Source organism: Ptychodera flava, chromosome 15 (assembly GCF_041260155.1).
Source record: "Ptychodera flava strain L36383 chromosome 15, AS_Pfla_20210202, whole genome shotgun sequence".
NCBI classification, from domain to species: domain Eukaryota; kingdom Metazoa; phylum Hemichordata; class Enteropneusta; family Ptychoderidae; genus Ptychodera; species Ptychodera flava.
The window spans coordinates 18,352,645-18,368,471 of NC_091942.1; the positions used below are offsets into that span (position 1 = coordinate 18,352,645).

General features: G+C 39.2%; 1 protein-coding gene across 1 annotated transcript in view; it reads left to right on the forward strand.

The window, feature by feature from the left end:
• LOC139151411 (leucine-rich repeat-containing protein 45-like) overlaps positions 1-15,827 on the forward strand; it is a 30,712-nt gene that overhangs the window by 1,391 nt on the left and 13,494 nt on the right. Inside the window, exons 2-7 of the mRNA XM_070724194.1 lie at positions 1,232-1,488; positions 12,295-12,427; positions 13,133-13,311; positions 13,796-13,924; positions 14,850-14,962; positions 15,420-15,556. Coding sequence (XP_070580295.1) covers positions 1,251-1,488; positions 12,295-12,427; positions 13,133-13,311; positions 13,796-13,924; positions 14,850-14,962; positions 15,420-15,556 — 929 coding nt within the window. The 5' untranslated portion in view covers positions 1,232-1,250. The remainder of the gene's footprint in view (positions 1-1,231; positions 1,489-12,294; positions 12,428-13,132; positions 13,312-13,795; positions 13,925-14,849; positions 14,963-15,419; positions 15,557-15,827) is intronic.

Sequence of the window (15,827 nt, forward strand, 5' to 3'; positions counted from 1 at the left end):
CTGTGATGTTTTGTGTACATTGATGGAACCTTTGGATATGAAAAGTGAATTAAAGGACAGGAGGGGCATTTGGCATTTTGTTCACAGTCTATTTACCTGTTTAAAGTTGTTAGTGTTTGAACTTTATGTTCATTATGTGTTTAACATACGGTCCACTCACTGATATATGAATTCACAGTAAACAATATTTTATGAATGCTTTTATAAACTTGTACAAGTGACCTGTTAAGTAATTTCAATAACATAATCATTCATCTGGCCCCCTGTTAAATATATTGGTAAATGAACAAAATTGAAGATCCCAGTATAGGCCAATGGTGCCAGTCTAAGTGAACGTATGCAGTGATCTCCCCAGGATTTTCTGATAGAGTGGCGGCTAATTTGCATAACAATAAATGTGATTGTTATGGTAATGAGTTTCTATTGTTTACCAAAAATTATAGAGTGGCGGCCACCACTCTATAATAGCTCTGGGGAGAACACTGGTATGAGTAATACAATTTAGTACAGAATTAATATTTTTAATTCAGAAATTAGGATGAAGGGCTGGGGATATGAAAGATGGAAATTTGCTGAGAATGCTGAGAACATAATTGACATTTTCAAATGTTAGAGTCACAGATACCGTTTCATGGAAGCATAAAATGCTCTCACAGAATATCATCTCATTCCAAATATTTTTCCAACACTGTAATATTGACAAGTCTCACCGTCACAATACCACCCTACAGCTGAGCTGTGTATATACACGTATACCAGCATCTCTTTGGAAAGTTAACAAGGTGCTATTACGTCTGTTAAGTTTTGAATAATGTATGTCAGAGCTGTTTATGATTGCAGGTTTTTGAGTAAATATAGCTGCATCCTGCGAGACTTCGGCCACTGCTCCTAGAATTCAGACAAATTTGTCAAGTGTTGCCTGTGTAGCTGTTTCTACAGTGAGCTGTTAATATGTCTTTTCTAGAGTTCATCCAAACATTGACAGTTGCCTATTCTGTTATTATGGTTTTATTCTTGCTTGTGTAATTTCCAAAGATGTAATCTAAATTTGTAGAAAAATATTCATTTTTGCATATGAACAAGAGAACAATAACGTCATTTGCAGGCAGGCTCATTGTGTGTCAGAGAAAATGAATAGCAAGTGAATAGGAAGCTTTTGGTGGCAATGCTTTCCTGCTTGTAATTATCATCTAACTCCAATTGAATTGGATTGCTTTGTTTCTCATCCCAGGTGAACAGGGCTCTGAACAATGGATGAATTCAAAGCAACGTATCTTCGCCTGTGCAAGGACAATCATGTGGAGCCACAGGAATCCGTTGTAGAATTGCTCAAAGCATCAAAACACAGCCCAGGGTCTTCAAGATCTCGTCTTGATTTGTCCACGACGAGTCTCTCAACGGAGACATGTGCCGTGCTTGGCAAAGCTCTGTCAGGGGACAGACTCTTTGTTGAAGTGAATCTGTCAGACTGTATGATAGGAGATGAAGGTATTCATGACTTAAATTTTCTACATATTGCATCTCATGTTTAGCAGGGTTTTCACAAGTCAGATCATTTAGGACTGCATTGCTACTGCTATGAAGCTGGATAACTTGGATTTTTACTTTTTAATAAACTTTCAATATACTTCAGTTTTCTGCCCAAGATGCAGATGCTACTTGTCAGTCAAAAATATTGTGATGGTGCGAGGAACTTTGATGATACTTAGGAAAATCATTCTCTCAAAATTGATACACTCTTGTGTAAAATTTTAGGAGATTGCTTGGTTTTGAAATTTGCATAGATTCATGGGAAAAACTGGAGACCGATTTGATAACGGTGTATTCTTTCTCACTGTAAGCAGTGGTTTGCATTGAAGTGTTAGCAATATGGGAGCCGTGGACACTGTTAGGTGTCAGTTTCGTCTAGGCGGTAATGTCAATCAATAATACAGAAATAAATTCTGCAAAAGTTGAAACTGTCTGGGAAGGTGGTCATTCATAGTCAAAACAACACCACATATCCCGCCAACTTTCCTGAATGTATCATTTGAAATAATCATTTGTGCTTATCTGTCAGATTGTTTTGACTACATCTGACCTCCTTTAAGACAGTGTTTCAATTTTCACGGAGTTGATTTTTTTCCAATCGACTGATATTACCTTTACTTAGATGATAGTCACACCTGACAGTGTTGACAACTCCTCAATTCAGACAGTATGTCTAGTTCCAATATATTAATGACAATGGTTCAATGCAAACCACTGTAATTCAGACAGTGGATTACTGTACTCCTATTTTATTTAGACTAAAAACCTGAGCCTTGAGTGGTCCTATGGTTAGTATTCTATAAAAAAGGCCTCAAATTGTGATCAGACCAGTCTTACAGGATTGTAGTACTTTGAAACTGTACGTTCTTGTTACCAAATGGGATTACTGAGTCAGTTGGTTGGACATCCATTGTGAAGGGATTTGAGGAAAACAAGCTGTTACAGCTATCACACTCTAACTGTTCAACACAGTGTACAGGCACCACAGACAATATATTTGATATGAGGCATAATATGTTTAATCAAAGGATAGGTGAATAATAAAATGAGGACAGGGTACATTTGTATTCCACTTATGTATGTTAGAACAATACCACCAAGTGTGAAGTGTCAAATAATCAAAAAGAGAAAGAAATTTGTCAAATATTTATTAATTTACATAAATATTACTGCTAGCAAATGTTAGCAATTTATTGTATTCCGTATTTTGAGAATGAATTTGTGATGTGATTTGGGAAACTGAAAGCAAAAAACAGAAAGGGGAATTATTTGCGGAAAAGAGGTATGTAATTGTCTCGAAACTGACATTGTACGAGCAGAAGTACGGCCTCGTACTTTAATATTACGAGTGACGTAAGTCACACATGCTTTTTGACCTAATTTTTTATGAAAAAGCCTAGGACTATGTTGCATTCCATGGATGAAAGATTTTTTGTTTATGTGAAAGGATTTTACGACAAACGAACGCTTCAACATTTTCTGTGTATATTCGAAACTCGGAAGTAGGAGCGGGTGTGAACTTCGTATGATTATTTTTTTGGTCATGAGAGCGGGTTCAGTGCAGTGCGGAGGAATACTTTTAGGCTTTGACTTTCGGACGAGTCTGTACGTACGGGTCAAGACTAGAGACGACGCGACACTCTGACTTATTATACGCCACGATGGTAGACTTTTTTGCAGACATTGATTGTTACATTAAGCTGTTAAAGAAGAACCAAAGAAGAGGTTGCAATGTCCGAACATGACAATCTGAAGTTATTGAAACAGTTTCTCTTCTCAGGCTGAATTTAGTACGACCGAAAGCAACCAGATATGAACTGAAAATGCTCACGTGTTTCATTATATATATTGCAGTTATGTGTAAATTTTAACCTTTGCCACATGTTTGCAACTTCATTGAAAGTATTATGATCAACATAATGAACAATAATCACCACCAATTAGGTCATGAAGTATACAAATGTGTAATTAGCTGAAATAAAAATATTAAAGTTCTTTTACTGCTGTCATTGTATCACCACTTTATATAGCAAGTGTAATTACAGTTGGCCAAGTCCTTCAAGCCATATATGCCGAGCTGTGAAAGCTCATTAGATATGCAAATTATAAATTAGCTGACATCAAAATGTGAAATGACTTTTGATATTGTTTTAACCTGGTATAATCATCAATGTACCGTACGTACCATGTTTTGCCAACTTTGATCAAGTAAATCCCAGTATATATCCCTAATAAGCAAAGTTCATATGTAAATTAAGAATTGGCTTAAGTAAAAATGCTTAATGATCGTCAATAATGTTGTATCATGGTATCTGCAATATATGTAGCAAGTTTTGTCAACTTTGGTCACATCAATTCAGATATATATCTCTAATTAGGAAAGTTCATTAAATATGCAAATTAGGAATTGGCTGAAGAGAAAATGCTTAACGACTTTCAATAATATTGTATTATAGTGTCTTTAATGTACATAGCAAGTTTCATCAATTTTGATCAAGTCAATTCAGATAAATATCCCTAATTATGAAAATCCATTTAATATGTAAATAAGGAATCGGCTGAAGTAAAAATGTCTTTTGACTTTCAATAATTTTATATCACAGTATCTTTGATGCATATAGCAAATTTCAACAACTACAATCAAGTTAATTCAGATATATATCCCTAATTGGGAAAGTTCATTAAATATGTAAATTCAGAATTGGCTGAAGTATAAATACTTGATGACTTTAACAATGTTGTACCATAGTAACTTCAATACATGTAGCAAGTTTCATCAACTTTGGTCCAGTCAATTCAAATATATATCCCTAATTAGCAAAGTTCATTAAATATGCAAATTAGGCATTGGCTGAAGTTAAAACGCTTAATGACTTTCAATAATGTTAAATCATAGTATCTTTAATATACATACCAAGTTTGGTCATTTGATCGAGTTAAATCAGACACATATCGCTATTTAGGAAAGTTCATTAAATATGCAAATTAGCAACTATCTTTCATGTCACCCCTTAATGGTTCCCACTGCTGATATATCTTGGTGTGATCAACATTTGTAGTAAATCTTAATCGAATTGTGTGTAGTCGTTTTTAATGTATATCTGTTTTTTCTAAAATAATTAAGTATGCAAATGAGCAAAAAGTATGCAACCCACACCCACCAAAGACTAATCAGTTCTTGCCATTTGCTAACTGAACATATGTATAAGATTTGATTCTGATCTGATAAGCCGTTTTTGAGATATCGGACCAACAGACAGACAGACAGACACACAGACAGACAGACGGACAGACAGACAGACAGACATCGCTGCGACATATGCTCACGTGTGTAAACACGTGAGCAAATAAAATAAGGCCTGATACTGAGATACATTAACGAGAATGAAATCCGACAGTCAAAACACTTTATCTTCCGAATATCGTATTAATGAAAATTAAATGAAATCCGACGATCGAAAGTTTCTCTTCAGAATTTAGTATGACCAAAAGCAATAAATAGCGCCCGATTCTGACGTATATTTACGTTTAGGCCTATGTCAAAGCCAAAAGAAATTGGACGGTTGAAACGGTTTCTCTTCCGAACAATACATGTTCGAAATACCTGTACGTAAGGCTGTGAAAACAAAAGTAACACTCTCATTACAGAGCTCATCGTGAATAATGATCAGTTAACGAGGTGTCAAAACTTTTCAAACAGCAATTTTTGGTGTGTCACTCTGCGCAAAACAATAGTAAGGGTGTTACCGTTTGCTTCGTGATAACCCGTCGAAACACCCGGGTATAGAAAACTCAAACAGTCAAAACGAGAGCAAATCAGGCAAATAATTGACACCTATAGAATATCTGACGTCGGCTTGGTTTATGAGATTGGCGACAGACCGCCGGAGACAATAAGTTTTGGCTCATTTTGTTGACCGCCGGTCGACCTCGATTGGTTGTAATGCACTTGAACCTACCGCCGTTGTAAATCTTTTTTACTTTCTCGAATTCGAAAGTGCAATGATTTCACAGACATAAAACCTGCGTGGCTCGCGAGTCAGCTTATGACCTCGAAATAATCTGATCACCACATTATGTTAAAGCGCAGTGGTCGTCGCGCTGCGCGTGCGTGATTTTTTTGTTGATAAACATAAATTTTTTGCTCACGTGTGAACACGTGAGCATATGTCGCAGCGATGTCTGTCTGTCTGTCTGTCTGTCTGTCTGTGTGTCTGTCTGTCTGTCTGTCTGTCTGTCTGTCTGTCTGTCTGTTGGTCCATTTTCTCAAAAACGGCTGAACGTATTTCAGTCAAATTTGGTAGACATCTTCAGAATTCAAATGGCTAGAACTGAAAAGGTTTTGGTGGGCGTGGCTTGGATATTAATGAAGTTATGAAAGTTTTAATTTTTCTGTTACGCCGCGTATGACAAGTGAAAACAATCGACTGTTTGAGGGCGCTGTGAAATGTGCTTGTCCAGGTTGGCTACAGCTGGATAGCACTGGTTTCAACCACGGTCCCTCCGTGTTTCAACCTCGTATTGAACATTAAAAATATGATATTTTATTACTCATTCAACTCACTATTCAAGATAAAATATCGTTTAGCAAATTAGCTTTATCCTTGGTAATTGATTGTTTCCTCGCTGTTCGATCGCCAGAAATGAGTACATACGTTCTCTACCTAGCCTCATGGCATGGAAGTGCTGATGAATGATAACTTTGGGTCAAAGGTATTGAAGTGTCCAATCAGGTTCGTGCACAGAGTCCAAGGCCATGACCTACTTCATGTACTTCTGCACTGTTTTGAATTTGCTTCGCCAAGAAACGTGTTCGTCACTGTCCATAGAAGTATGTTTGCTCTCCGTTGAGGTTGTTTGTGAAACAATTCCGGGATAGGCCTTGGAATGCATACGATCGGCATCGCGGCAGTGCATGTAGCTAGCCCTACGAGTATGACGAGAGTGTCCGGCTTTGGCTACGCCGCCTCCCACCTCCGGTAGGCGGCGTAGCCAAAGCCGGACACTGTCGCCATACTCGTAGGGCTATGCATGTAGCGTACCATGCTTGTGTAACTGCCGAGCTCAACGTGCATTCACGGTTGATACTCGTGTACAATCATGATGTGTTCAATTCTGATGAAGATTCATAAGTCTTACTTTTGCAGTCTTTTTTCCGTACGATAATCCCGACAATACGTGTTACTGTTAGACGAGGTGGCCATTTTATGATAAGTTTCAATACTGCACAGCTACATAGCGTCACTATCGTGTGATCGAGGTACAGCGTTGTTGAACGGGATACAGAAACTCTGCAGAGGGAGAAACGATCGTTGACATGAACAGTCAATGTACTTCAGCACGTAGTCCGCAGATAGCGGATCGAGAAAATAAACGTGTCCCAGTAATAACGAATATTTATGTACATTAACTCGATATTAATCAAATTTCCAGCTCATCGCAAAAAAATGTATTGCAAAGATTAATTTGTCACTGACAAATACTGCACTGTATGGAAAAAACAACTTCAAGTGGTATTACCCGAGACAAACACTTGTGTTGTCAATTTTGATTTCATTTCATAAACTTCATACTTCATCGAGTATCGTGTATTTCAGCCTTTGTGAAGCCATTTTATTGATATTTTCAATTTTTGTCTTGGCTTTGTTGTGGAACATGTTGAATCGTCTCCGTGGACATGTAGGCAAAAGTGTGACGGGGTCGAAGTGACTTGGGTACCTGGGGCCGACCAAAACAGTGTGAATTACTGGGGTCAAAGCGGACAGCGGCCGGGATGACGTGTTCCCAAAGCGAGCTACCTTCAGAAGTCTGTTTCATCGCAAAAAACGTCAACTTTTAAAACCCGTCATTTATTTACTGATGTTATTCTCAGCATCACAAACATATACGCCTCTGCTATGTATCACAGCAAATAGTTATATTTGAGCGCCCCGTAAATGGGATCCTCGTTTTTTTGCGAACCCGGAAGTGTGTCTTGCTCAATGCATTTCCTACCTACAGCGAGGGAAACTGCCCGCGTTCCCATGCTCCCATGCACCCTTTTTTCAATGCCAGTGCAACGCCATCTGTGCAAAATTTGTGGTGGTATGCTCCCGTGTGATGGAAAACCTCTCTTATTCTAACAATGACGTAGTTGACTTTGGACTTCGATTTCGTAAATGTGATGTCCATGCAGTGAGTTTGGGTTGGCGCGCTTATAATGCAATCTTCGCCCGCCTGCGGTCCGATATCCCGCATTTATTAGCGATATTTATCTGTTTTGACTTGACCAAAGTTGGCAAAACTTGCTATGTACATTAAAGATACTATGATACAAGATTATTGAAAGTCATTTGACATTTTTTTCAGCCAATTCCCAATATGCATATTTAATGAACCTTCCAAATTAGGGATATATACTGGCATTTACTTGATAAAATTTGGCGAAACATGCTGTGTACATTGATCATTATACCAGGTTATAACAGTATTGAAAGTCATTTTGCATTTTCATGTCAGCTAATTCATAATTTGCATAAATAGCTAACAAGCTTTCACGGTTTGGCATATAGAGCTTGAAGGACTTGACCAAAGGTAATTACACATGCTATATTGTGATACAATGACAGTACTCAAAGAAATTAGTTATTTTTATTTCAGCTAATTACATATTCGAATACTTAATGACCTTTAGAATTGATCTGTGGTGAAATTCATTGTGTTGATCATAACACTTTAAATGTATAGCAAAGCATGTAGCAAAGGTTCAAACTTGCACATAAATGCAATATATAATGAAACACGTGAGCATTTTCAGTTCATATCTGGTTGTAAACATAAGTCTTCTCAACTTCAATAGGAGTGAGATGGGAGCAGTTCCCCACTTTGTTAAGGCCATTGTACGACTCAACATCATGCAATAGTAAAATATTAAGATCGGAAACGATCTTCTGTGGTGTATTTCTATCTATAAACTCGTGTAGAGCTACGAACATTGGGACACTACACTCGGCACATTATGTCGCTGAGTTTACTGCATGCAGATACAGCGAACAAAAAGGTTTGATCGCGCGTGATCACGCTGGTTATACACAATGCTATGGTACAGTACAGTGAAAATACATAACTAAAATGATAAACATTGCGTATATATGTAGACCAGCAACAAGCACAATGCCTAACACAAAAATTACACTCAAGACCATGATCGGCAAGTCAGAGCAGGACATTGGAGATGTTGTTTGGAGACGGTCACCGCGGTTGACGTACATGGATATAGAACATCCGGTCCCATAACGTACCGGCCCGCGACGACTTGGCCCACAACCAACTGTTGATCACCATGTCTTACTTCTCCTAGTATTACGTGGTTAGAAATATTAAATGACAGGAAACAATAGACAAAACGAGCGGGTTTTCGCGGCATTTGGGAGGGAAATTGCACGGCTACACGGTGCATCTACGTATCGAGAGATCCTGTGCCCCGGTCCTGTGCACGGTCATGGCAGTGATCCAACCGCTAGCTTGTGCAGGCCTACCGGTGCTGGGCAAACTTCGTTGTTGTACCTCCTGACTGCCGGGTAGGTCTGAATCCTCTTTCAAGAGAGATAACCCCCACATAACAAGAAGACCTATGAAAGGTCCTTCGCTTGACTTGATACCTGTACTCGGAATTCTCGTTTGCACCCCAAAACGGGGTAAACTTTGTAGTTGAGTTGGATTCTCCACAGCCGAGTGTAGCGCGCCATATACCCGGTTTGACACGGATGTTCATACAGACCACGGAACGCAACAGATGCAGAGATGCTTCTTGCTGCAGCGGGCATTGCTCTGCGAGCTGTAGATTTCTGTAGTTTGGGTTGTTGTCTTTGTACTCCTGTCGGGCCTCTTGAAATGAAAGCTCTCGTCCTTGCTAGCGATGTCGAAAACTAGAGCCCGGTCATTGATAGCTCTGCATGACAGGGCTGTGTGTTACCGGCGTTACACGGCCTCCCACTTGTGGTGGGAGGCCGTGAGGCTGCAGAGCTAGGTCGTTGATAGTCTGTTGGCGTAAACATGCGTACGTCTAGCTCTATGGCTCGAGCGATAACAGTAGCCGAGCCCCATTCAACTGATTCAAGAAAATCATGAGCAAATGTTATCTCAATCCAGCGTGCAATTATTGTTCAATATTTAGCAGATATTTAACTTAGATTAATTGACCTTTTATTGCGTGTTACATGTGGTTAGTTGGTATGCTTGTGACAGATCAGCCGCCATTTTAACAAGCAGCAATATCGCAAACATTACAGTCAACCCGTAACATGTGCGACGTTCTTGGATTTGTTTACAACAGAGGGGGGACCCCCTCAGGAGGATGCGCAGCGCGACGACCACTGCGCTTTAATCACAGTGTACAATGAATAATATGAAGGATTTTATGAGTTGGCGGGTGTTTTTGTGGCACCCGTGTGTATTGTACAGTCTATTTGAAAATGACCTCTACTCAACAATGATTTTAAAGACTAACATTTTTCTGACCTCGCATTCAACTTCAAGTTTTGAAAAAGCACATTATCGGAACCACACTATTATTGGTGTGTATAGTTGAGAATACGGCCCCGCCTATTGAATAATGGTATAGTCAGGTCACTGTGGGGTCAATATTCCTGTTTGTCATCGCGGAACTTGCAGAAGCCATACAAGATATCGATGCTCGATACTTCTATATTCAATTCGTTCGTTCGCGCTCCTGAACAACAAACAAACATCACTCAAAACCAACTCATCACATTCCAAACTTACCTAGCTACACTCAGTTTGGTAGATAAGTTCCAGGCATCAGTCGTAGTATTAAATGCTGACGTCGATTTGTCGACGTCAATGAAGTCGGCGTCGACGTAATAATGTATTTTTACAAATATATTTATTTATTTGGCGTTAATTAGAGGAAAATCACATCAGAGGGTGGATGACGTATGAATTACAATATCGTGGGTAGGCTAAACTGGCCGTTTTGTTTATCGCTATTATTGCCTACTCCCACCGTACCGCCCATCGTCTGTAACTTGCACGCGATGTTTGCACACGAACAAACGCCCAATGCCAGTCACTCAGAGTCGTCCGTTTTCTTGCTACCCAAGTTGGAATATATGCAATTATGAATGTCATTTTTGAAAATTCACTAATGCATGCAATACCCATTACGATGAACCCACAATTTATTATTGTTGAGATTTTGTCAATAGTGTTATTAATATAGTGCTGCAAGGTCAGTAGTAGGGCCTACCCACGTGAAAGACATTTTGAACTCGTTCCCGTACTTGCTATATTCAATCTGAAATCAGTCAAGTCATTACGTGTTTATTTCGCATATTTGCTATATTTTAGCACCCGTACTGAGAACCCCACTTTGACATTCTGTTTGGCATGTTTCTACGTTCATTTCGAATCTTATTTTGTCTTTTTTTTTTCAACGCTGAGTTCGACGCTGTTTGACGCTCACTTTGTCGATTTTGGGACCTGCATTACGTCACTCGTACTTTGAAAATACGGCACATTACGTCACTCGTACTTCGCTCGTACGAGCTCGTAGGTCTGCTCGTGGTTCGTCCGTTTTGAGACGATTAGATAAATGCGGAAAATGTTGCTACCAGTCGTTGAACCATACAGGTGTGGAATGTATGGGAAGAGAAAATGATGTTTTATCTCTGCTACAAGGTTATTGTCTGTACAATGTTTAAAATGATATGATATTCTCTATAGTTTTTTGTTGATGTCAGTTTTTTCTTGCTAAAATGTGTGCAATGAAAATTTAGTTTGGGTCTGCGCTACTCTTGCCTAAACTTTGCAAAATGATGTCTTCAAATATTTACATTGTTTTCTGATAGTTTTCATGTTATAAATGAAAATTTACTGAGCTGTGTTAAAGCAGTGCACAATGCGATAATCACTGTGCCCCACTATGCCAATTCGACTTTACCTGTTTGACCCCCAATTCCTCGTAAGCAGGCCCCCAATTACCTCTGATAACAATAGGTTTTGGCCAAACCATAGTGATAAAAAGGTTAAGAGCCAAGCCCTTTGACTCAAGAAAACTGTACACGTCACATGTGCCCGTACAAGCCTGGTGATTTCTAGAGAGTTTGGAAGAGAGTTTGGAAATCTTAAAGTGATAGGGTACCGTGAGGGGCAATCTCTTTTGATCAAGAATAGCATATCACAGTATTCATATTTTGTTAGGGGAACCCAGAAACAGGATATTAAAATACAGTTAGTCTGAGAAACAGGAAATAAAAATGTCCATGATAGTCACATCACATAACTCACTGAAAACTGGAAACAATTAAAGAGATTTTGCAAATTTACAGTAATGGAAATGTATAACACAGAATTTCCATGAAAATTGAGATAAACATATAAAAGACCGTTACCGTAACAGACATTGAATTACAAAATTTCAGAGAATAAAAACCCTTCATCTAAAATCAAGGATGTCTGGCCAAATTCTTTAGGTCCATTCCTAAAATTATAATTCTCTCAATTGTTTTTATTGTTGCATGCAATTTTCACCATAGCATCTGCAAGCAGTGTGAGAGTGTGTTTCAAGTACAACTTTTTGGAAAATTATGAAGTTAAAGATAAAATGTTCAACTTCATGAAAAATCAAAACTGTTACAAGTGCAATGCCTGACAGTATTGATTGACTTCTTCAGAGCCCTATAGGTAGATTTCATCAAATCATATGAAGTCATCTCCCATCAATAACGGATCACTCTGATGACCCTTCCCTGTCTCTCTTCACAGGTATAAGGCTCATAGCGTATGGAATGTCTTCTAACGTGGCGGCCAGGACTCTTGATTTGAAGGGCAATAATATACGTGGTAGCGGGGCGGAGGCCCTGGGGAAGATGCTCAGACACAACCATTCACTGAAGAGGTAAGGATCCACCCTCAATTTAGGGCGTTTGTAGTAAAGTCATATGTACCGTATTGGTGTTTGTGTTGAGGATGATGTCCCCCTGAACTTAAAGACAGAAAGACCAATACTATTTGACTTTGCAGTTCTAATCTCCAAAATAGGGGAGGGTGACGTTGGAGGGGGGCAGCTTTTTTGACGAAACAGCATCAGCTGTTTGCTCAATGAAGTGACGGTAGGGCACTTAACCTATTGCATGTATCTTAACATAATATTCATAACTTCACCGGTAATGTCATTCACATCGGGCATTATGCTTTACTAGTTTCCTGATGCATTGCTTAATTTATTTTCGCAATAACCTTAGTATTTATAAATCTTAAATTCATCATTTTGGTGTGAAATTGGCAGCATAGTGACATTTCTGGATTCCATATAAGGTCACAAAATTTTCTTCCCATTTCGACCTCAATTGACAGGGCGTGATCTAGGACACACTTCTGACAGAATGTGCAACAACATTTACAGAGAATAAGAAATATCCTTGCAATTAATATTATCCAACCGGCCCCTTAAAACCGTTTAAAAGTGAATGCGCGGAGGCACCTCCAAATAGTCAATGATACATAACAGGCACTCCATGTGGCTGTTTAGTGCAAGCAAAATTCCGTTATTCTCAGTGACAGATGTATAAAATGTAATACTGCCTTTCATTTTCCTCCTTAGCTTGGTGATTGAATGGAATTCCATGGGCATGTGGGAAAACTCCTTTGCAGCCTTTGCCGAGGGACTGGCAGCTAATAACACACTAGAGTTGCTAGACATCCGGAACAATCAGATAAACCATGATTCTGCCGGTGAACTGGCAGTTGCGTTGCAGAGAAACACAACTCTCAAGATTGTAGGTAAGTTCTGCGGAACAACAACAAATTATATTTTAGAGCTGTTGATGATTAAAACATGCACCTGGAAATTGAAAATTCATAATGCTTAACCTCAAACCCTCTGAAAAAATTCAGGGCAAAAATCCGACTTCAAAATTAGGATTTGTTCAGATTTTAAAGTGCTGACAGGTTTTGGAACAGCACATATTTCAAAACAAATCATGGTGGTGATAATCATGTGTAGACACAGTTTCCATGGTGTAACCATTATATAAAGTTTGTGAAAATTTGCACAAGATAATCAAATTGAAGCACCCCCCCCCCCCACACACACACACACACTGCCCTAAATACAATGAGTTTTGCTTATCATAACATATCCATTACCCCTTATAGGGGGTCCATGATTTGGAACAAAAATATATGTTGGACAAGACGTGACTGTAGTTGTATAGTACCATCATAATTTGCGTTCTTTACTCACATTGTTCTCTCCCTGTTTCAGATCTAAGGTGGAACAACTGTGGATTACTTGGCGGGCGAGCCTTGCTCACAGCTATGCAACAGAATAAAACGTTGACACGAATGGACCTGACTGGTAACAATGTACCCCAGGATATCATCAAAGCCATCGGTCAGTGCATACACAGTTGGAAGTGATTCAGTTCCTGTCCCTTTATGATAGCATGGGATTGGAGTTATATATGTTAAATCAATGTGCCCTTTCCAAATGAAATTTCTGAACCCCATCAAATCAACTGAGGAATTTCCACAGATTTCTTTATCATTGCTCCTATGCCAATACTGGTCAATATCAATGGAGCTACTGCTTATGAGCACCTTGCTTCTCTACCCATATTTGATCTGACTGCATTGCATCCAGCTGTATGGTTGGACCTGTACACAAGAAACTTAGGGTGCAAGGGTTTCATTGTTTGGCATGTAACATCACGGAGTGCCAATGAATAGGCCAAACCCGGAATTCGAATCGACCACGGTACAAACAAAGCCATGTGCGCGAACGCGCATAGACGTACGTGTATTTCCATACGCGTTAGTACACATGTGGGTTTGTTTGTACCGGCATCACGTGATTATTTGGGCGTACTGAGTCTGTAGAACGCATCGCGTCCTTTTTATTCCGGAGTAGAACCATTGATGAAAGCTGCTGATGTCCCAGCGTTAGCAATAGCCCATAGTGTTTCTAAGCAAAGTCAGTGTTCCAATAGCAGTCCTGTGCTTCATATATCGCTTTGGCCAAAATGTCATCCAGAAATTTCATGTACACACTTAACACACAGAGATACAGATAGGTAATTCTGTAAGTACATACCATTCCCAGCTGCCCAGTGAAATACATTTGAACATCAGAATACAATTCAATATGCCTGCTATAGTGGTCAGCATTTGAACATTCATTAAAAACGAACTTTTGATGCTTTGTATCAAGCATTAGAGGACAATAAGGAAATCCTTTCTCATATCAGTCAGTACACTGAGATACATGTATACTGAGCTGATCGATATAATATATATGTGTGCTGTTTTTCACCTTGCAGAAGTTGCGTTGGCCAATAACGAGGACAGAGAAGCAGTGACCAATGAACACAAAACCAGGCAGGAAATACTCAGCAGGGAAATACGGCAGCTCAAAACTGAGAAAAGACACCAGGTACGCCCCTCCCCTTTAATCGTTGAACTTTGGAACAGTCCCATTGTTTGCTGTGGCAAAGTTGGACTTTCACAAATTACAGAGGGCAGTGTGGTGAAAAGATAGTGTTTCAAATGCTTCTGTTATTGAGTGAGAGAAATAGGTGGGAACTGTATCCCAAGAACAGAAGAAAAATTCTCATATCAACTGTGGAATTTTTAGCAGTTGTCAGAAAGTAGAACACTTTTGAAATATTTCTAGATGCCTGAAAGCTTGCAAAAATCTGAATCACTGTGTTTTGTATGATAAACTTGAGTGAGTCCTGACCCAAGTTTTGTCAGCTACTTAAATCTGGAGGAGACATTTGTTTGCATGAGTCAGAAATGAAGCCAGCTATTTCACTTACTTTTGGAAATATTTGCAAGAAAGACTCACACGGGAGAAAGATTCTCAAATCTCTCTTGTAACTTTTTTCAAGATGTCAGAGTTAATGGATCGACTGGATCATCAGCAAGACGCCCTATCAAGAAGCAGCAGAAATACAGCTCACAGGATAGGTCAGCTACAAGAAGCACTGGAGGAAAGAAAGTCAGCCTTCAAGTCACTGGCAGCTAAGTAAGGCATACTGCATACATACACTGGATTCCTAGATTTAACTCTTAGAAACAGCAAAATTCAGTTTTCAGGGAATAGGTCTAGACAGCCTGGGGACCACTTTATACATAGACAAGGTAATCGTGTGTGTCTAATAGGGCTTGCATCGAAGTACTTGTCTACAGATTTACTTGTGTGGTACAGTCACTGTTTGGCCTCATCCTCTTGATGTTATGGTTTTAAGTTGTACCAACCTTTTTTCTGTTTTGTGCATATATAGAGGAATACATTG